We start from the raw sequence: 22,060 nt of genomic DNA, 5'->3' as shown, positions 1-22,060 counted from the left end.
GCCCTTGCTCAACTTTTTTAAGAAATATTTGTGGTGCTAGTGACTCCACGAATCTTTGGTTTTTCTTCTATTTTTAAGCATATATCTAAAATTTTTAGAAATTATATTATTAATAATTTGTGCACTTAAAATTTTGAGGAAAAAATAGAAATAAAATGTGAAAAAAGGAAAAAAATTGTGGAGCCACATGATACTTTTGGCAATATGTTTTTTTTTCATAGCTTATTTCCAATTCCTAATAGTAGTTGCTACACTAAAATAGCAAAATACTCTAAATTATCTTTTTTTTTTCCACAATTTAAAATTTGCATGAGAACACTCCAACTGCTTAAATTTAGATAGAAAATGTAAGGAATCCTTACTCCCTTCATTGTTCATGCCCTAATCCTTCACCATGAAATTTTGGTGAGAAGAAATATACTTTCTTTTATTCTTTTCTACATTTTCCTTTTGGCGCCTAAGACTCAAAATTGTCTTTTGACTTACAATTTAATCATATAAGACTACCAAAGGCCTTCACTTCATCCAATGGTGACCATATGAAATATTTTCTTGAAAGGTTTTGGATGACATTTTATGTAAAAACAGATAAAAATATTAACAATTATATAATAATATGAACTAGCATATATATCTTTAAAAAATCTACATTTCTAGATGTATTTAAATTTGTTTAAATGCTTCTTAATTTTGTTTAAAGAGTTGTTTTATTATATTTTATTTAGTAAAAAAAATATCATTTAAAAAAAATTATATATTTTTAATTCATTTTTTTATATAAATTTATAATTAAAAATTATCTAGTATATAATTAGTTTAAATATATTTAATTATACATCTATCTAGAAAAATTGAAAATATATATTTTTTGAATTTTTTTATTTACTTATTTTATGTGACTCTAAATGAACAACAAATATTGATACTACAAAGATAAGTACTTACCACTACTAACATTTATTTATTTTATGTGACTTTAGATCGACAACAAATATTTTTACTATCCACTACATGACACTTTAAAGCAGGAATTTAAATACCCCAACTTGATAAGGTCATAATTTTATGCTCGATGGTTGAAATCTAAAACTATTTACATTGTTGGAAAGTTCTTGAAGAGCTCTAATTTCAGTCCCTTAAATCAAATGCTTCGATTATTCAATTATTTAGTGGATTGATTACAATTTCAACCTCAATTTTTTCTCCAAAGACCTCCAAAAATATAAATTAGTAAAACATATAAAATACCATAAAATTAGTTTTTTGATATCTCTCTCTATCTCTCCCTCTCTTTCTCTCTCTCTCCCTCTCTAGTTTTATCATCTGTCTAATGCTTTGGATCACTCTCATTACTCTCAATGAATCTCAAATTGTTGTAAATCATTGAATGAAGAGGAGAGAAATTTTGTATGCTTGACCACTTGATGAAGCAAAACATTAAATGGATGAATAAAAAATGAATGCTATATCAAACATTTCAATCTCACACATGACCATACACAAAATAACTACATAGGTATGTAAATAAAATTGAATACAAAAATGTTAGTTGCTCAGATAAGAACCAACTCACATCAACTTAGATGTGAAACTGGAAGATGGATGATACCTAAAGAATGTGCAACTTACAAGTACATTCAAATCAACTAAATTGAGACGCTAAATGTAAACACCTTGAGTAATCTCTTTAAAGAAGAAAAGATAACAAAAGTTATAGATTTCTTGATCAAGATACAAATAGGATAATAAGAGTTATAAATTTCCTTATCAAGATTCAAATAGAAGATCCAAGATGCAAAGGAAAAGGAGGTGGATTAGTGGACGTAATGTTTTGGACTCTACAATTTTTGCTTTGTTGATTACCTATGTAGTTATTGAAAACATTCATTCATTCACCTCGAAACTATTTGACCTTATAAACGTTATTGAAAACATTCATTCATTCACTCAATCTACTCATAAAATTATACAATCAATAATTAAATAATTATGAATAAACACAATGCCTAGAGTGCCAAGAATATCTCCACATAACATAGATTTATATGAAATAGTTTTTCAAATTTACTCTCATCTCATAAAATTGAATATCCATTCTATCTAGATCATACAAGAAATCAAAGGCATTAATTTATTTTCGGTGTTCATAGCTCCCTGCTGTTTTCCTCTTTTCTGAGGAATTGGTGCGTCTAATTTCAAGGCCTTTGGGGACAGTTATACCGGGAGCAAATGCTAATATCTCAATTGGATAGGCTCGGATTAGTGGAAAGAAGAAAAGAACAAAGCCAGGAAGAAAAAAGATATATGACCATGGCCAAAGGAGCGTAGTATCTGGAATCTGTACTTCAAGCCTGGGCAATGTCTTTAATTGGCTGGGCAGTCCTCAAGGTTACTGCAATGCCCACTACACATCTCAGTGTTTCTATTCAACCTCGCCTGTCTGAAGGGGTTCTGTGCTCTGCAGATGCTACTATTTCTAACGCTAGATTACATCAAAGATTTTTAAGAATATCCAAGTCAATTGGCTTCACACCCTGTTCAACTAGAGTTATACCGAATTCATATGGATTCTACAGGAAATGGAAAATCATGGCAAGCGATGATGTCGTGGGAGAAGAGAACAAGAAGAAGACCGTCTCTGTGGAGGAAAAAACCCAAAAAAAGTCTATGTCTAAAGGTGGTAAGGGATTTGGGTCACCTAAATCAGAACCCTCAGCCTCAGTGCGAAAGAAAGGTAGTAATGGGGGTAAGGAAACCAAAGAGAGAACGAGCAGCAGCCCCGTAATTCGTAGGACTCCTCTAGAAAAGCCATTTACAGTTCCTCAGGGAGATCCAAAAATTGAAGAGAATGAGGGTGCTTTTCTTATAACTTGGGCTGCGCTTGGAATCCTGATTCTTGTGGAGGGAGTTGTTTTGGCCGCATCAGGTTAAGTTTATTCGATCCCTGTTGTCAATTATCTGATACATTGGCAGTTGTATTTTACATTGTTGAATGGTATGCACAAAGGAATGTAGTGAACGGTAGAGGTATAAGAACGGGATTTATTTATATTTGTCAATGAGGAAGTAGATTCAGAAGCATTTTAATGTAGTCGTCTCTAGTAAACTTGGTTTCTCTAGTAAGAAATAGTTGAAAAGACAATTAAGAAGAGAGCTACTATTATGTTATGCATGTATAGGGATCCTCTTTGCTTGTGGGGAAGGGAAACTCTCTTGCCTGGTTTGCAAGGGTGAGACTGGTGGGATTTTACCATTTCCAGAGTTCTAACGATTAATGCTGTGATAAGGTATAATTCCTGGATAGTTTGGATTGCCTGCCTTTGGCTAGCTTTGTGTGCCCTTCTGAGAATTTTGTTCACATCTAAGATGAACTTTAGCTTGCTACCTGAAAATCGTAAGTTAGTTTTAGAGCCCTCGGTCTCATGAACTTCAAATTAAAATCAGATGGAGGACCAGATTAAAATTAAAACCAAATGTAGGACCAGATAAAAATTAAAACCAAATTGAGGCCAGTTGGACATTAATACAAATGAATTGCTAACCAGGACTAGTCAAGTTTTATAAAAATTGCATTATTCATCTTCTGGAAAGGATGGAGAGAAGTTATCCAGAACAGATGGGTAATGAGCATATCTGAATGTTATTGGAAGGATGTGGAGAATGTAGGAGGAAGAGGATTTTATCGGATACTTACTGAATGAACAAGTGCTGTATTTTAGTATATTAAATTCCTGCACTTGTTTGGTTTTATGAAATTTGTGAACTAGAAATACCATCCTACACGTTGAGGAAGGTGGCCCCACAAAATGATTAGCAATCATAGCTTGCAGCAGCATTTCTGCAAGGCAGGGTGGGATGCTGTGAATTTTTTCGTTGAAAACGCTAATTGCAATGTCTTGTTTTTTTTCTTGTTGATAAATGTTATGCTTTCCAACAGTTTTGGATTGCATCATGTTTACTGTGCTTAGTTTGATCATCTAGAATTCTAATTGCTAATTTATTTCTGGGCTCTAAAACTTGATTAATTAGTGACTAACTGCAATGCCTTTTTTCACTCGTTTAATATGGTGTGTTTCCAAACAATTTCGGATTGCACCTTGTTTATTGTGTTTACTATAATCTTTCAGATGTGTAATTACTCTCTTGTATCTCGGCTCTAATTCACGAAATGGTGCATGGTCCCCTAAGCTGAAATACTAGAGATTTGATCATTGGCTCCTTTGTGCCATGGAAAATGTCAGCCGTAGATGACAAAGAGATTTATCACCATTTATCTTTTCCATTTTGAGAGCTTTAGTTGCCATCCATGCTTGTGCACGATTGCTCAATTGACATAATTGATGCAGATGAGGTTCACTAGCCTAGTGAAAGAATGATGACCTAAGCAGCAAAACAGGGCACGACAGGAAAATTGGACAAACTAACAGAAAGAAAGAACAACAGTTCTGTTACTATTGAAGACAAAAGCAGCCTGAACGGCTCAATACATCCTCTGTATCCAGGTCTTACATGATTGATAGCACAAAGCTAAAACAAAACCCACACCACAGCTTGCTACTACCTACACACGACAAAACGACTCCACAGCCATACGCCAAACAAACTATTGTTCTTTCTGAGACTTCTTTTGCTCCAAAAATGTTAATCCCAGAATCTCCCAAGCATGGAGTATATATTTGTGAATCGCTACATACTTGAAAATTAATTCACCACCAAAACACACCCATGTCTCATATCCACCAAGGATTTCAATACCAGATATAAAACTGTCGGCAACAGGTCAGAAATAGACAAAAGCATCAATTATGTCGTCACCTGACTCATAACCGCCTAATCTCATTATCTGATTTGTAATGCGTCAACAGACAGAATTTAAGAAATTGCTGCTGGTATTAACTGTCACCACTATTTCTCCACTCTTGCCACTTCAAATTACACTAAAGAAATTTCATGGAACTGTTGATTCTAATGAAAGGAATGTGCTATTCGTAACTGCCAGTTTTAAAATAGGGAGTCACCTTGAACGGTGTTGGATGCTCCTGCATTAGACTCACCAGGTAGGAAGAGATGTTCCATGGACATTTGGAGAATCTTGGGACCAAAATCCCATCTTTGCTTTTATCCAAAAAAAACTCTTTGTCCTTTTGACTCTTCTTCATTACTTCACATCCTTTATCGGATTCATTTCTGTCTTCTTCATTTGCTTATCCATCTGTACATTTAAACATTCATTTATTTCTGCACTTATTTGTCCTTCTTAATAAGGGTACAAATCCTTCGCTTTAAAAATTGGTGAAATATTTGCTCCTCTTGGAGGTTCTATTTCATAAAATCTGCTGCACTTTCCATCAGGATCTGACATGGTCCTCGTACTTTCCATTTTAACTCATCTTGAATCCCCTTTATAAATCTCTCCTTCTGTATATAAGCAAATACAGAATCTCCAACTTGAAATTTTTGAATTTTACTCTTGAAATCAGTACATTTAATGTCCTCTCTTGAGCATTCTTTCACCTCTTTGAAATTTTTTTTTTACGTTCAATACCACTTCTCTCCTTGCCACTACTTGCTTCATATGGATTACCCCCAACTTCTTTTGCTGCCTTAAACAATTGTTTGTCTATGCTCAATCTATTTCAATATTTTCCTTCAGTGAGCTCAAAATAATTTTTTTTACGTTCTTCACAATAATGTATGTATTTCCTTTTCCATTATACATAGCCTCTTGTTACCCCCATTTTTGACTAGTTCAATTTCAAATTTTTTCATCAGTTCATTATTTTGGTGCTTGATAATGAGTATTTCTCAAGTGTCTTTGGGATTGGTGAACATATAAGAATAGTTGAAAGTCGTTCTGGAAACCTTATCTTGAGTTGGTCGAATTGGGTCTTCTTGTGACCATTTCACACATTGCCACATCACAAATGGGGACCCCCTCTTTTGCTTTCAGTTTTAGGTTAGATGCTAGGAGCGATCCTTTTAGGATGAATAATTTTGAGTTGATCTCACATCCAGCATTTTGGGAATGAGTGATTCACATCTTTTGCTTGCCTTAATGGAAATGAAATACAAATTTGGCTAAGGCAAGTTGGTTTTAGAGGTCAACATTCTAAGGAAAGGGAGCTGAAGTTGAAATTATCATGAGAAGCTGGAAACAAATCGGTCAAGATAGCAAAAGTTGCATTTTGGATGACTTCCTTTGCCACTTGAAATGTTCGACTTAAGGTATTTTACTTCCTTTGCCACTTGAAATCAGCGACTTAAGGATTGGGGGATTTCCTTTGCCACTTGAAATCAGCGACATAAGCATTTTGGACGACTTCCTTTGCCACTTGAAATTGGGGACTTAAGGATTGGACAGCTTCCTTTGCCACTTGAAATCAGCGACTTAAGGATTGGGCGCGATTTCCTTTGCCACTTGAAATGTGTGACTTAAGGTATTTTACTTCTTTTGGGGCCACCCCAAAAGTACTACTTAAGAAATATAATTTAGCAAAAGGGAAACATTTGATATATGCGCCACCTTGAATGGGCCCCAACACGATGAACAAGAAGAATGCTTTTATTTAAATTTGAATTTGTGAACCAAGTCAGCCGTGAACTTTAATTTGCAAATCATCAAATGTGATTCGAGTCGGCCTTGTGATGATTTATGATTCCCCTTAAGTGACTATAAAGTTGTGTTGATCATTGCATTTGATCAACACAAATCGATATTGCAATTGATCTTATCCAGGCAGTGATTCTGATTAGACATAACAGAGATTTCATATTGCCAAGATTGCCATTGAGAAGGTAACGAATTCATTCATTGTTGACAGCAATTTTTCATCAAGGCAAGGCGAAGTCATTGAAGACACCAAATTCATTCATCGTTAGCAGCAAATTGACTTCCCAAGTATGCAAGTTTGTCATTGAAGGAAGTGACATTGTATCCATCAAGCATCAGCGAATTTGGAGGGAGATTACCAATTCTACATCAGCAATTTGAAAAACCATAGCAATTGACATCAAGAGCGCATTGATATAGAAGGGCGATTTTATCAAAAGAACAATCAAATTGAAGTAACCAGTCTGTTTTGGAAGCAATTCACAGGTCTGAAATAAGTTTATTTGATCATGTTTCTACAAAACCAGACCTTGTTAAGTGCTGGTCCAGATTCTTGCTTATAATTTTCATGTGATTTTGATCATGGGATGCTTTGTTCATTGCATTTTGATCATCTAAGCACATTTTAAAGCCTAATTCATTAGCTTAGATGGCAATTTTCAGATTTTAGACAAGTTTGTTTTGCAAAAGCCTAGGGTTTTAGTCGTTCATTAAGGTTTTAGCGATTTTATATACCCCTAAGGTGGAATTACTAACCTAGATGCATTTTTAGACGTTATAAGTATTAAAGTCATATCACCACCCTAACTTGGACAACTCTCACAGGTAGAGCATGGTAGGAACACTACAGACTCTCATCAAGGACTCAAAGGGAGATTCGATGGAATCCAAGATTGCATCATTATGGGGCAATGTAGGAGACACCAACCTTGGCCAAATCAACATGAAGAGGTTCCAAGGACCTTTGTACACCACCAAGCCTTTTGGATATTCAAAGATGATGATCGAGAGTGGGATAGTGAAAGTGGCAGGCTTCCCCCTAGCTATACAATGTAATGAGTTGATTGTTGAGTGTGCCAAGTACTATGATGCAAGCAAAAGGATGATAGTGGCACTTGATGGTAGAGAACTTGCTTATCTATCCGAGAGAGCTATTAGTGAAGCCTTCCATATACTTGAATTCAATGGCATGAACTACAAGAGCAAGGAAGTGGCACATGTATTCTATGATGATGATCTTGACAAATGCCTAGGCATAATTAACAAGTACTGGTTATTGAGGAGTAGACCTTGCAAATCTAAGCTACCCACTAAGCTCCATAGGATTGATTTCAAGGAGGAATTTAGTGACTTGATCACCATGCTCAACCAAATTGTAGGAGCCCCTCAAGCATCTCAGTTTGAGGATTGGATGTTCTACCTCATGGAGATCGTATCAATTGGAAAGGAGAGAATCAACTAGGCAAGGATTATAAGCAATAATATTGATATACAAGTTACAACTCAAGAGACTTGTGCGAACCAGAATATTCTATATGAGTTTATACATCATATATTCACTTGCCAAAGCTCATCAATATGCAAGATTAGTCTATGGAGGTCCAGTCAGTACAAGAGTTGGAGAATTGAGAGCACATGAATAATACACGCATGCAGCTACATTACCCTAGCCAGACACACTAGAAGAGAGTGAATGATGCTTTCACTATGCACATAACAAGAACTTTGCAAGGTGGCATTCATCAAAGACTACCTCCACAGGCAAAAGAGCTAATAGAGAAGTTTGGTGCTTGGTTTATCCAGTATCCCAAGTTCATCTATATGAGGATACAAGGATGGTCTTGTCTGCCCTACATGCTACCGAGATATCCTATTGACAAGCTAGTGTTGCTTGAGTTGGTGAGGCAGTTGATGGCATACAACAAAGTACTAAAAAATAGACACAAGTCAAGAATTCCATTTTCCATTTCAGTTGGACAATCATTGGAAGTATGTCCATCTTTGCAAGCAACTGAGAAGGTGGAAGAAGAATTGAAGTCTCTCGTTATTCCATACTTTTCTAGAGAAAACTTTGATCCCTACGGTAGCATCAAGAGATCTAGAGGAAGAAGACACAAACACAAGTTACAATTGGAGGACCATTTCATGAATGCTTAAGATGATCTAGACATAAGAAGAAGAATGTGTTCGAGGCTATCTATTGATATTGTTAGGGCATGCAAGGTCTTTGATAGTCCTGATTAGGCACAGGACAGTGGAAGGCGGCTCCTACTGATATTTGAGCATGAGAAAGACAGAGGTGAAAGTCAATTGGATTGAGGTGTAGATCACCGACTTGAAGGATTTAATGAAACCAATCTTATCATATACAAGACGTTGGGTAGACGCCCAAACACATTAATTGAAGAGTCAAGGAACCCAGATGACATTCAAATTGATGGGAGAGGTAGTCTTTGGATGATGATATAGAAAGTGAAAGTCAGAGTGGAAGTGCCACCTACCTAGTCGGCTCATTCCAAAGGATCTAAGAGGAAGGAAACCAAAAAAGAGGAGCCTCCAAAGAAGAAACGTAAGTTAGGTTCAAGCCAATCTTCTACTAGTACCTTTTTTGTGCATGAGATGGAAATGAATCAAGCAATGGCCTAAGAAGATCACCCACCTAGAGAGAGCATTGATCATGGGGTGAATGAGTCCATGGAATCTACAATTGAGAACAGCAGATGTGAAAGGTCAGACAAGGGTAAGCAACCATTGGGTCAAGACAAGTCAGTCTCACTTAAGGTAGTCAATGATAAGGCAAGCAGTGACCTATGTGTAAATATTGAAGATGAAGATCAAGAAGTAACATCTCCACCTAGAGAAGATCAGCAATTGAATGAAGTGCAGGTAGAAGAGAAATCAGCTATCCTTGTATGGCCTAGGGAGAGATTAGCAAAGGAAGTGATAGTAGAAGAGGAAGATCCTATTCATTTAGACAATTTCCTAGATAGAACTCAAGAGACTAAGAAGAAGAAAGCAGTGAAGATGTCAAAGATGACAAGAGATGGTGAAGGATCTTGAGTAATGCAGATTGCCACTCCAAGAGTAGATAAGCATGAGGGCGAGATCACAACAGAAGAGTATGACTTGGAGACTATTGATTTAGGTCCTCCCACCATTGATTCTAGAAGATAATTTGTTATTTTTCTTATTGTTTCTTATTGGAGGATTTTTCCTTGTATTTTGTGCCAAATGGATGTCATATTCCCATTGGTTGACATTTAATAATTTGCAATAAGTTAGGTATTTTGGTGTAACAGACCCTAATTAGGGTTTAGGTGGCAAATCTGGGCCCTTGATTCTGATTTAATATTGGCCATTCATTGTAATGAGAGCTGTATATAAGCTCAACTTATTTCATGTGTAAAGGATCAATTAGAAGAGTTTTGAAGAATTGTTGCTCGATGCTGCAAAAATAAATAAAATCATTGAAGTATTGGTGACTTATTGAGTTTTGGAGCATTTACTCGTTTCTTCATCCTTTTATGAGAGAAGTTAATATTGAAAAGGAAAAAAAAATTAGAGTAGAATTTTCCTTAAAGTGTTTTAGATGAATGAAAGATGCATGTGCATGATTGATAGTGAAGCTCGTTGTTCATACTACTAGTACTCCATCGATGGTGAAGTATCCCGCGTAGTCGATTGAACTCAATTTAGCAAAAGATTAACTTCAATTACTATTCCATCATCGGTATGCTTCATCTTGAAGGTATCCATGTTCATGGTAGTGATTTGAAAATCATCAAGCCACTCTTAGAAGATTGCACTAGCATTATGGAGATGTTCATGGCATGTCGAAACAAAGCTTAGTTGAGCTCACTTGAAATTGTCCGTTGTCTTGCATTCCTAGTATTAGCATAGCATTCTTGAACCTTGCTTCTTTTAGTATTTTATTTTATCAAAGATCATTAGTAGTAGGAGAGAGCAATATTGCAATATCATTCGAAGAACAGTATTCCATGAGCTTGAAGCGATAAGAACAATTACGTAAGTCCCCTCGCAGGTACAACAAACACGTCACACCATTGAAGCTATCCAACATGTCAAAATCTGACATCGAGAACCTTGGAGTCGTCTAAAGTGATCCTTTTGCTAATCTTCAACATTTGAGAAGTCTTTGTTCAAGAGAGGATATAGTATTCAATACTTTATTCTGTGTTCGATTGTGCATAAAAACACCATCAATAGGTCCCATCTTTATAATTTGTCAAACTCACTCTAAAACACCCAAGTCCAATTGGCTAGAGTAGATTGGTGATGTCAAATCCCACATTAGATGTGAGATTGAAAATATCCTATGTATCATTTTGTTTGTACTTGGAATCGACCATGTGCATTGACACAAAATGCAAAAACAATTAAATGTCGAAAATTACAAAGTTTTGGGCAAAGCAGGCCTATGGGTATGCTCTTGATGGTATTTTGACAAATGCAATCAGTTTTGGCGTCGACACACTTCTCGGATTTCGAGATTTTAAAGTTTCAATTTTTATCGGCCATATTACAAGAATTGTTAAAATAAAATAAGATATTGTTGTGCATATTGCACACCCATTCCTGTCTAGGATAGGGACCCCCATTTTTTTTTTTGGTTTGAAGTTTGCCCAATGAATGAGAGAAAATCTGCAAAATTGCTAAAATAAGCATTCATGCCAAAGGGAAATAGAATCCTAAAATCGCGCAAAACGTCCAATATGCCCGGAAACAATTTCAATCGCACAAAGTGAACACTTAGGCCGAAATCGCGAAAATGCGAAAAGAGGTGGTGTTATTTTAAACTTCGCAAAAGGCTTCCTAAGCCCGAAATCGCGGAGGGGGGGAAGAAAATAAGAAAAAAACGTTAAACTTCAAACTTTTGAGAAACCCTCCTCAGCTCGAAATCACTAAAATAAAATCGCGCAAACTACCTTTCATACCGAAACCACGACTTTCAAAATGGCTCAAAGAGCCGAAAATAGAAAATAAGCAAAATTTGTGAAATTGGCATTTAGGCCGAAAATTCTTACAACTCACGAAATATCATTTCCGACCGAAAGGTAAAAGGTAAGATCGCGAAAATTGGTAAGGCGTTAACTTAAAAAGCTTGCAAAAGACCCTTCTTGGCTGGAAAATGCGAGTTAGGGGGAAGCGTTTTAACTTGGTAACTTTTCAAAAGGGCCTTTTAGCCCGAAATTGGAAAATGAAGTAAAGCGTTAAAACATAAAACTTTCCAAAAGGCATTCCAAGCCGAAATCGCTAATGAATGGAAGGGCGTTTTTCATAAAGTTTGCAAAAGTGGGTTTTAGCCCGAAATTGGAGAATGATGTAAAAAGGTGTTTTTAAAAAAAAAAGGTGCCTTCCAGGCTGAAAATCGCAAATATGAGGGAAGGCGTCATTCTTTCCAACCTTTTCAAAATGGCATTTTGACTCGAAGATCGCGAAAAATGAATGGAAAGGCGTTTTAACTTAAAAACGTTTCAAAGTGGCCTCTTGATGGAAATCACGGAGGTAACGGTAAAACTTATAAAATAAAATCTCGCGCAATTTGGTGTAAATACCCAAATTAGGCTAAAGAGACATAAAGCATTAAAAAGAAGTAAATCTTTTGCAGTTCACCTCTCGGGCCTAATTCTCATCTAAGTTAGAGAGCAAATCAGGACAAGGATCTGATTTCACGCTCGAAGGGATGATGACATTTAAAGATACATCTCACAAAGAGCTTCTTGAGCCAGACATCATTTAAAGTTAAATTTAATATTTGTCAAATTAATTAATTTTTCAAATGATTAATGCGGGTTAAAATTGATTGTTCGCAGATCAAAGGCATCGTCCCGAAAAACCAGGGGAAGGCCTGAAACGTCAAGGAGCCAGGCGTTGAAAGTTGAAGGAGAAGATGCAGGAACGCGCTACAGGAGCGCGAGATCTGAATCGAGCATTGGGAAGCATGTCGCTGGATGACAAGCTAAAGTCCACCACCGGGACCAAAGACCAAAGAACACTCCGAATGCGGCAAGTCTATGCATTCTCAAGAAATACACAGCTGGATTTAATTCCAGAAGTTCAGTTTCTAAAAACTTAAACTGTTTTATTGTAAAACTGCATGTGGGCCCCACTCAAGATATTTTGGAACAAAGGGGAAACAGGTTAGTTATGGATAGTTATGTCCAACTACCGAATAGACCCAAATTGAATCCAAACAGTTGCAGGTAATTGGGATAGTGGTTGGATAGATGACTAAGAGTTTAATGGGCATGGGTTAAAGCTGCCAGCTTTCGGGAGGCAGATGAGGACCCTTGGATGCAATCTATCCTAGCCTTCAATTCAATATTGTAAAATCTATAAAAGGTAGAGGCCTTTCTTTTGTAAAGGGTTAGAATTTTGGTGGTTAGAAGTTAGATAGTTAGATTTTAGAAGTTAGAATAGGTTAGATCTTAGCAATAGCATAGAGATGCTGCAGAAATTGTTGTAATAGGCAGCTGAAATCAATATATGGACATTGATTTGGTGTTTATCATCTTGTTTTCATCCTGTTTGCATGGTTTCTTTCAGCATTTTAGATAGATCTTTCTGTTTTGGGTGTGCAGGTATTTGATAGATTCAGGCTCATAGCATTGAGGATATACTGATTGTGTATCCTTTCGTATGGTTAACCTGAGCCTTTGAATTGTGCTTAGTTCAATTGCAGGTGTCTGTCTAGGCTGCTCCAAAATTGGGTGCTTAGCCATGCTCTTGCAGTCTAAAAATCTTCCAAGTCCCCTTGAAGATTGCACCGTTCCTGGGAGGTTGTGAGCCATTCTGGCCAAGCAGGGATTGGTTATGTTGAATCCGTCTACCCGCATACCAGTCTTGTTAGTTTTAGATCTCCCGAACCCTTCCCTTTTAATTTTATTTCGCAGTCCGAGAATCGCAGCAGACCAGCTTGTTGCAAAACGTGAGTCCCCTTGTGCTCCCAGCAAATCACATCAATCACTGAGTAATCCTGCAGTCAAGACCTGACAACCGAAACCTTGAGGTCATCCCCATTGATCCATTGAAACAACATTAGGGATTTCCTTATCTCAAGAGAGGATAGGATACTCAGCGAGATCATTCTATTCTGCATTGGCCGGATGGAGTCGTAGCAATGCGATTTTAGCCACGTCAACAGATATGTTGATACAAATTCTTCTAGTCTTGGAGATATTTATGAGACATTGGATAGCATGCTTGGGTAGATGAAGCAAGCCATTCATATTAGGGTTCCTAGTTTGAGATTTTAGGAGGAGCATATTAGGCCCATTGCGACATATTGGTAGAACATTATGAACACCCCATTTTATATTGCAAGAAATGTTGTGAATCCTAGATGATTTGTAACTAGGCTTGGAAGAGTGCCTCTGTCTCATGATGAAAATTTGAAAGCAGAGCTCATGAAGGCTTTTTGAAAAATGTATATAAATGAGTCTTATATACTTCACACATAGTGGCTAACCTTTGTCAATCTCTGTGGTCCAACCTTAAGCAAACTGGAGGCAAGGATGTAGAGAGCTACATTATCTTAAACTGACTCTATCAAATGGTGGATGTGGCATAGCAAGGATGCACTAGAATTGAGGACACTAGGCACTTGCTTCCTTTCATAGGTCCACATATAGTTTTATCTAGTAAGTCAAGAGGAACAACCTTACCTCTAGATGATTGGACAAGTTGGTATAGTGCCTTGCAGCTATAGGATCAACTGATCCTTGAATATCACTAGACTCCAACCTCACTTTGGGAAAATCTTACATAGTCAAATCTAGAAACATTTCATGCTAATTTTGCCAATAAAAAAATATGGGGTCTGCTAAGTTCGAGTATGTGAACTATCAACTTTGTAGGAAAACAATTTTTTAAATGGGACTGAGCTCATCTTTTATGGAACTACTTCATTAGTCATCCAACTCTTTTGCATACCAATTTAGTGAACAATATTTGTTGATTATTTGAGGGCAAAAATCGAGCTCTCAAATGTTTTAGCCTATGTTCCACAAAGTTTCGGGGACAGGGAGAGCAGGGGACGCCATGATGTGTTTCTGGTACAGGGGTACTTTTGGGTCATTTTTGGGGGGACAGTTGTTAAAAAAATAGGGGTTTTTTTTCAAATATAGATAAATTTCAAATATGCATATCATAACAATGGTAAAGCATTCATCATAGACATTAATACTTTGCATTAGACTTGAATTGAGATTTCACAAGAGAATTGACAAACATTTTACCAAAATTCAAATGCTTTTATCAATCATTGCCAACAAACATATGTCATAAACATCCATAACTATGAAATGACATAAACTGTAAATAGAAAAATTAAAACATAAAAGTCCATAATCAACTGTCTATCATAATGTCAAGACTTAGGATAAACTAAGAAAATATATGGCTGTCCATAATAAGCACATGGTAGGTCTAAGACTAAGAGTCTAAATCAAGATCAGAGCTAGAGTCTTGTTTGAGTCACTATCAATATGAGGGGCTGCCTCCTCAACCAATGGAACCCAAGCAATCCTGGGGGTGTCTCGTCCTCCTCAACTTGCATAGCATCTTCAGGATTGACATCCCAACGTGAGGCTGGAGTTTGATGATACTTAGGAGTCTGGCGATCTTGTAGCCGCAATGCATTGTGAATAGCCACTAACTTCTCTGATCGTCTAGAGGTAAGGTGGTTCCTCTTGACTGATTGGATGAAGCTATATGTGGACCAATTCCTCTCTGCAGCAGAGGAATTGGACCAATTCCTCTTTCACCTGCTGTTCACTCCTTAACCAACCGCTTCTTCTCTTCTTGCTGCTCTTTTCCTATTTTGCAAATGTCAAAATGAGTGTCTTTTTATTCCTTTTGTTTGTTTTATGCATTAGATTAGGGTTTGTTATATTTTAATGTTTATTTGGGTTCTTGGTGGGGCCAGCCGAACCTCTATTGTAAATTAAACGTCCCCTGTGTTTTTGCCAAAAAGGGGACACTTAGGAAACGACAAATTCCCGTCTCTGCGTCCCCGTTTCGTCCCCGGTAGGGTACGAGGGAAAAAGGGCAGGGGACGTGTCCCTGTGGAACATAGGTTTTAGCATCTTAGGCCAAAGCCTAATCTTATCTTTTCCTTGCCTTATTTTTGAAATCTACACATTCTCCCACCATAGGGCTACAAGCGACTTCAACTTGAATGCAACGATTTTCACTCTTTTTGGATCATCCTCATCAATATCTTCCATTTCAAACTACTGCTCCAATTCTTGCACTTAGTCTTGATATGCACCTGGGTTGAGTTCACCTTTAAATTTGGAATTATTGACCTTTATCTTGAACTTTGGCTCTTTAAGGTTTCAATAAGCCTCTCCATTGGGTCTAAAGCATTAGCTGCATTCCTCCGAACACCAGCATTCCTCTTGCCCCTTCCTCCCCAATTCACACGAACTCCTCTTTGGGCCATTGATGGTTGCTTTGATACCAAAAACTGATGCAGACAGAGAAACCTCAAATGTCTCCTCTGCCCTCATCTCTCGTTTAACCTGCACAATGATTCTCTCACCAAAACAAGAAAACCAGAATTGGATACCTCTATCCATCTCAAGACGAGAATCTAAATCAAATTTCCTAGACTCGGACTCGGCAAGACCGACTCGACTCGTGACTCGGCTATGACTCGGCAAAATTAAAAAACCCTTGAAATTTAGAGATTTTTAATGATTTAAAACTTGTTTCATGCACCCATTATTGAATAAAGCTTAAAGACACTATAACATCATCAAATAGAAGCTAATTTGATCACATACATAAACATACATCCATCACATGCGTAGAAATGTAAATTGTAGTTGAAGGAAATAGAAAACATAGATATATAGAGTTATAAATGTTGTCAAATGTATATAAAATCCATGACATGAAATGTTTCAAACATATATGTAACTATAAACAAAAACAAGTCTATGGCTTAGGCTCTAGCTCATCCTCAGCCTCAGCCTTAGAGTAGTCTGTTTGCCTCCTACATAGGCGTCTAAGGTAGGTCCTGGATGACTGAGTAGCCATAGTCTCCACCTGTGAGGTGCCACAATGTTCAACATCAGTTGTGCCTGTGCTGAATCGTGCTCTATCCTCCTCTGCCATAGCCACAGCCTCAACCTCTTTGTCTGCTTGGTCAACCCACTCATGGTCCTCCTCAGTGAAGACGGTGTTAATGCATTAGTAGCTTCTGCAAGATAAGACTCTCCTAACTCATTAATCTCCTCTATTCTGTTATTAGTTTACTCATTCATGCTTTATGTTTATCAGACTATAACATTGATCATAATTATGATATTGATATTGGATAATGATGGATTAGATTGACGACCTACGTAACTATGTTAAGCATCAATCTAAATGCTATCGGGCTATTAACCCGATAGCATATTAATGTCGATTCATATATGAATCGGCATTAATATGCTATCGTGGTATTAACCCGATAGCATATAATGTTAACAGTTATTGTTATTGTTTAATTTATATTGATCCATTATCATATGCTTTGATACTGATTCATTATCGGGTATGTTTTAGATCTGTTACAATTAACAATGATACCGATTCATTATCGGGTATGTTTATAAGCACTGTTACCATTAACAATGATACCGATTCATTATCGGGTATGTTTATAGCACCGATTAGTTATGGATCGGTTGATGGTTGTAAGAGTCACGACCAAGTGACATCTTGGTCGGACATGTCTAAAAGACATGTCCGATCAAGGTGCCACTTGATCGTGGCCATCTTACTATTTATACATCATTCAAATTAAAGGAGATGACATTGAAATCGATACATGTTCATCCTCCTTACCTGCAAGAAAAGAAAGATAACAATATTAGTGTCATAGTCATAATATCAAAACGTAAATACACCATCCTGCATATAACTTGTCCATTAAATTGGAAATTACAATACATTTACATGGTATTAGAGCCAAATTGATCGAACTTGAGGCTATTTAATTTCGTGAAACAAATTTAAGAACAAGTTTATACTACATCACATTTCTTCAAATGGCCAGTGTTATCAGATTCGAAGACAGACTCGGAGGTGGCGATGATTTTTCAGCCTGGAAATTCAGAATTCAAATGATCTTAAAGGAGAACAAAGTGGATTCGTTTGTTCAAACTAAAAATGATCAACCCGAAAATGAACCTGACAAAACAACATGGATTGAGGGAAATGAAAAGGCAATAAAAATAATAGTTGATGGGGTGAGAAACAACATAATGCCCATCATAAGAAAACATCAGACAACCTATAAAATGTTCAAAGCTCTTGAAAGCACATTTGAGATATCAAATGCAAGTCGAACTCTAGCATTAAAACGAGAAATAAATCATATCACCATGAATAAAGGGGAGACAATCAACGCCTACTTTATGCGGATATCAGTTCTAAAAGATGAACTTGCAACTCTGGACTACGAGATCCAAAGCAAAGAGTTAACACTCATTGCTTTAGATGGGTTGCCTAGTGGATGGAGCACATTCGTCCAAGGCATCAGTGCAAGGTCCAAATATCCCAAGTTTGAGATTAAGGGATGATTGTCTCCAAGAAGAATCAAGATTGAACAAGATGGGAATGAAACACAAGAATATAGATGAAGACCTACAAGTTCTAAACACCAACTCCACCAAGCAAAACAAGAAAAGGCAGTTTAGAAAGAGAAAAGGTCGTCAAGGCAAGAATACTTCAAAGAAGGACTTATCTCACATTCGATGTTACAGATGTGATCAGTTCGGACACTTTGTTGCAGAAAAGACGAAAGGGGAAGATGACTCCGGGAAATACGTATTCTACTCAGCACTCACAAGTCAAGCTTCTAACAAAATCAACTCATGGGTGATTGACAGTGGTTCATCCAGGCACATCACTGGGTTTAGAGAAGTACTTGATTCCATGACAGAGGAGAGTGATGAGGACGTAACCATCGGAGATGACTCCACACATCCAGTCAGAGGAGTAGGAACCTGCACCATCAAATTGAAGACAGGCATAACCTTGCGGCTTGAAGGAGTACTATATGTCCCCGGCATCAAAAGAAATCTAGTCTCTATATCGGCACTGGAAGATAACGGATAGAGAGTGACATTCATGGACAACAGAGTATTGGCTTGGCCAAGGAACTCTTCCATCAAGAAGGCAAAGACCATTGGACAGAGACGGGGCTATTTGTATGAGCTATGCACGGAACCCAATCTAGCCCTAATCCATGAAGCCACTAATGCAAATGAAGTTTGGCATAGAAGATTAGGCCATCTGAATTTTAGGGCTTTATCTTGAATGGGAAACCTTGTCACAGGTCTACCCAAGTTAAAGCAAGATCATTCAGGAGCATGCAAAGGATGTGCCCTAGGTAAAAATACCAAAGGTGCATTCCAAAATAGTACTAGGAAAACTAGTAAAATTCTAGAATTAGTTCATTCTGATGTATGGGGACCTATGTCCGTATCCTCTCTAGGGGGATTCTTGTATTATGTAATATTTGTTGATGACTACTCTAGGAAGACTTGGATCTACTTTCTGAAAAGTAAAGAATCATAAGAGATCCTCTCTAGGTTTAAAGAATTTAAATCACTAACTGAAAACCACTCAGGAAACAAAGTTAAAACCGTAAGAACTGACAATGGGGGAGAATACACATCAGATTCATTTAAAGAATTTTGTAGAGATAATGGGATTAAGAGGGAGCTCACTATACCTTATAACCCCCAACAAAATGGGGTAGCAGAAAGGAAAAATAGGACTATAGTTGAAGCTGCCAAGGCCATGATCCTAGATCAAAACCTTAACACAAATCTCTGGGCTGAAGCATCCAGCACCACTGTATATATACAAAATAGATGCCCTCACTCCCATCTTGAGGACAAAACTCTTGAGGAAGTATTCACTAAGACTAAGCCTGATATTAGCCACCTTAGGATATTTGGATGTCCTGTCTATATCCATATACCTAAAGAAAAGAGACTAAAACTAGAGCCTTCTGGAAAAAGAGGATTGCTTGTAGGATATAGTGAAACCTCCAAAGCCTACAAAATCTATGTACCTGGTCAAAGAAATATTGAACTAAGTAGGGATGTAATCTTTGAAGAGGACCTGGTTTTCAAAAGAGCTCAGAACTTCATAGAACCTGAAATCTATGTACCTACCTTTAACTTAGATGAAAATCCTGCCCCTGAGTTTCAGAGGGAGAATTTAGATGAAACTGAAAATGAAAATGAACACTCACCTAGAAATCTCAAGAAAAGACCACTATGGGCCACCAAAACAGTAGAAGAAGCTCAGAGGTTTGCTGCTCCTTCTGGAATCTTCAGAGAAAGCAAAAGACCTAATAAATTTACTAGCTATGTTGCTCTTATGAATGATCTGTCTAAAATCGAACCTGACAATGTAACAGATGCCCTTAAACATCAAGTATGGAAGGATGCTATGTCTGAAGATTATCAATCCATAATGAAAAATGATGTATGGAAAATTGTTCCTAGGCCAACTAAGAAATCTTTTGTTTGTTCTAAATGGCTTTTCAAGATCAAGCATGCAGTAGATGGCAGCATTGAAAAATATAAGGCAAGATTTGTAGCCAGAGGATTTTCTCAAAAGGAAGGAATAGACTATGAAGAAACATTTGCTCTTGTAGCCAGATATACCTCAGTAAGGACTGTACTAGCCATTGCAGCAACAAAGGGATGGAAGGTACATCAAATGGATGTAAAGACAACTTTTCTTAATGGAGAGATATCTGAAGAAGTATACCTAGAGCAACCTGAAGGGTTTGAGATCCATCATGCAGAATCTCATGTGTGCAAACTCACGAAAGCTCTATATGGGCTCAAACAGGCTCCCAGGGCCTGGTCTGAAAGAATTGACACATATCTATCAAAACTAGGCTTCTCTAAAAATGATGCAGATCCTAATCTCTACTACAAACAGAATAAAGGTGATATGCTAATAATGATTTTATATGTTGATGACTTATTAATCACAGGAGAAGATCACCTTATAGATCAATGCAAGAAAGAGTTATCCAAAGAATTTGATATGAAGGACTTGGGATTCCTTCATTATTTCCTAGGGTTGGAAGTATGGCAAAATTCTAATAACATTGTTCTAAACCAAGGCAAGTATACATTAGACATCCTGAAGAGATTTGGAATGCTAAACTGCAGACCTATGACCGCTCCAATGGAAACCAATCTTCATAAACTTAAAGAAGCAACAACAGAATCACCTTCTACTGACCCCACTCTATACAGGCAAATGATTGGGTCTCTTATGTATCTGGTAAATACAAGACCAGATATCTGCTATGCAGTAAATGCTTTGAGTCAGTTTATGTGTGAGCCAAAGGAGATACACCTGGTAGCAGTAAAACACATTATGAGATATTTACAAGGCACCTTAAATCTTGGTCTCAAGTATGAGAAAATTGATATTAATCTACACGGATTCACAGGTTCAGATTGGGCTGGAAGTGTGACTGATCGGAAAAGCACCTCTGGGTGCTGCTTCAGTTTGGGATCAGCCATGATATCCTGGATCAGCAGAAAGTAGTCTTCTGTAGCGCAAAGTTCCATCGAGGCCGAATACATTGCAGCCTCCATGGCTGCCCGAGAAGCGGTGTGGCTTAGAAAGTTGCTTGTGGGATTGTTCGGTAATCCGATGAAACCTACTATCATCCATTGCGACAATCAAAGTTGCATAAAACTTTCAGTGAATCTAGTGTTCCATGATAGATCCAAACATATTGAGATCCCATACCATTATGTATGAGACATGGTAGACAAAAATGTGATCAAATTAGAATATGTTAGTACGGGAGATCAGACTGCAGATATTCTGACCAAACCACTTTCCAGAGTGAAGGTTGATCACTTCAGAAAGGGTTTAGGTATGATAGAAAGGTAATCTGCTTTGTAAATAAGATGTTGAAAATGTAAACTTCTTTTGTCATGTTGAGACATTCTGGGTTTTTACCCCCTGTGTTCATATCTAAGAGGTGATGATCTCTCAGATTATGAACACTTGTATGCAGACATCATAAGGTGAAGATCTTATGATTCTCAAACCAGTTATCATGTTGGATCTCTGGTATGTCATGGATGTGCCATGATGGTGTTGTGATAAAACATTTGAATAAAATGTTTGTGCACATATCACAATCTGGATAAGATGAGAATTTAACCATCCTCATATGTTTATCCTCAGTATTGCGTGTTTAGGCAATACTGATATCACGTGTTTAGGTGATATCTTGTCATAATAAAATCTTTTATATCACATGGTTGGGTGATACTCTATGTCACATACTTAGAGTATTTATATTTGTATCCTATGTCCTGATGGTACTTCATATCATATGTATAGATGATATATATTCTTGGAGACTGACATTATGGA

At 37.1% G+C, this 22,060-nt stretch overlaps 1 protein-coding gene across 1 annotated transcript in view; it reads left to right on the top strand.

Moving 5' to 3' along the window:
• The first annotated feature begins 2,094 nt into the window (after window positions 1-2,094).
• LOC131062400 (protein LPA2) overlaps window positions 2,095-22,060 on the top strand; it is a 29,023-nt gene continuing 9,057 nt past the window's right edge. Inside the window, exon 1 of the mRNA XM_057996054.2 lies at window positions 2,095-2,926. Within this exon, the coding sequence (XP_057852037.2) occupies window positions 2,359-2,926 (568 nt within the window). The 5' untranslated portion in view covers window positions 2,095-2,358. The remainder of the gene's footprint in view (window positions 2,927-22,060) is intronic.

Source organism: Cryptomeria japonica, chromosome 5 (genome assembly GCF_030272615.1).
Source record: "Cryptomeria japonica chromosome 5, Sugi_1.0, whole genome shotgun sequence".
NCBI classification, from domain to species: Eukaryota; Viridiplantae; Streptophyta; class Pinopsida; order Cupressales; family Cupressaceae; genus Cryptomeria; species Cryptomeria japonica.
This window is presented reverse-complemented; position numbering and strand designations above follow the sequence as displayed.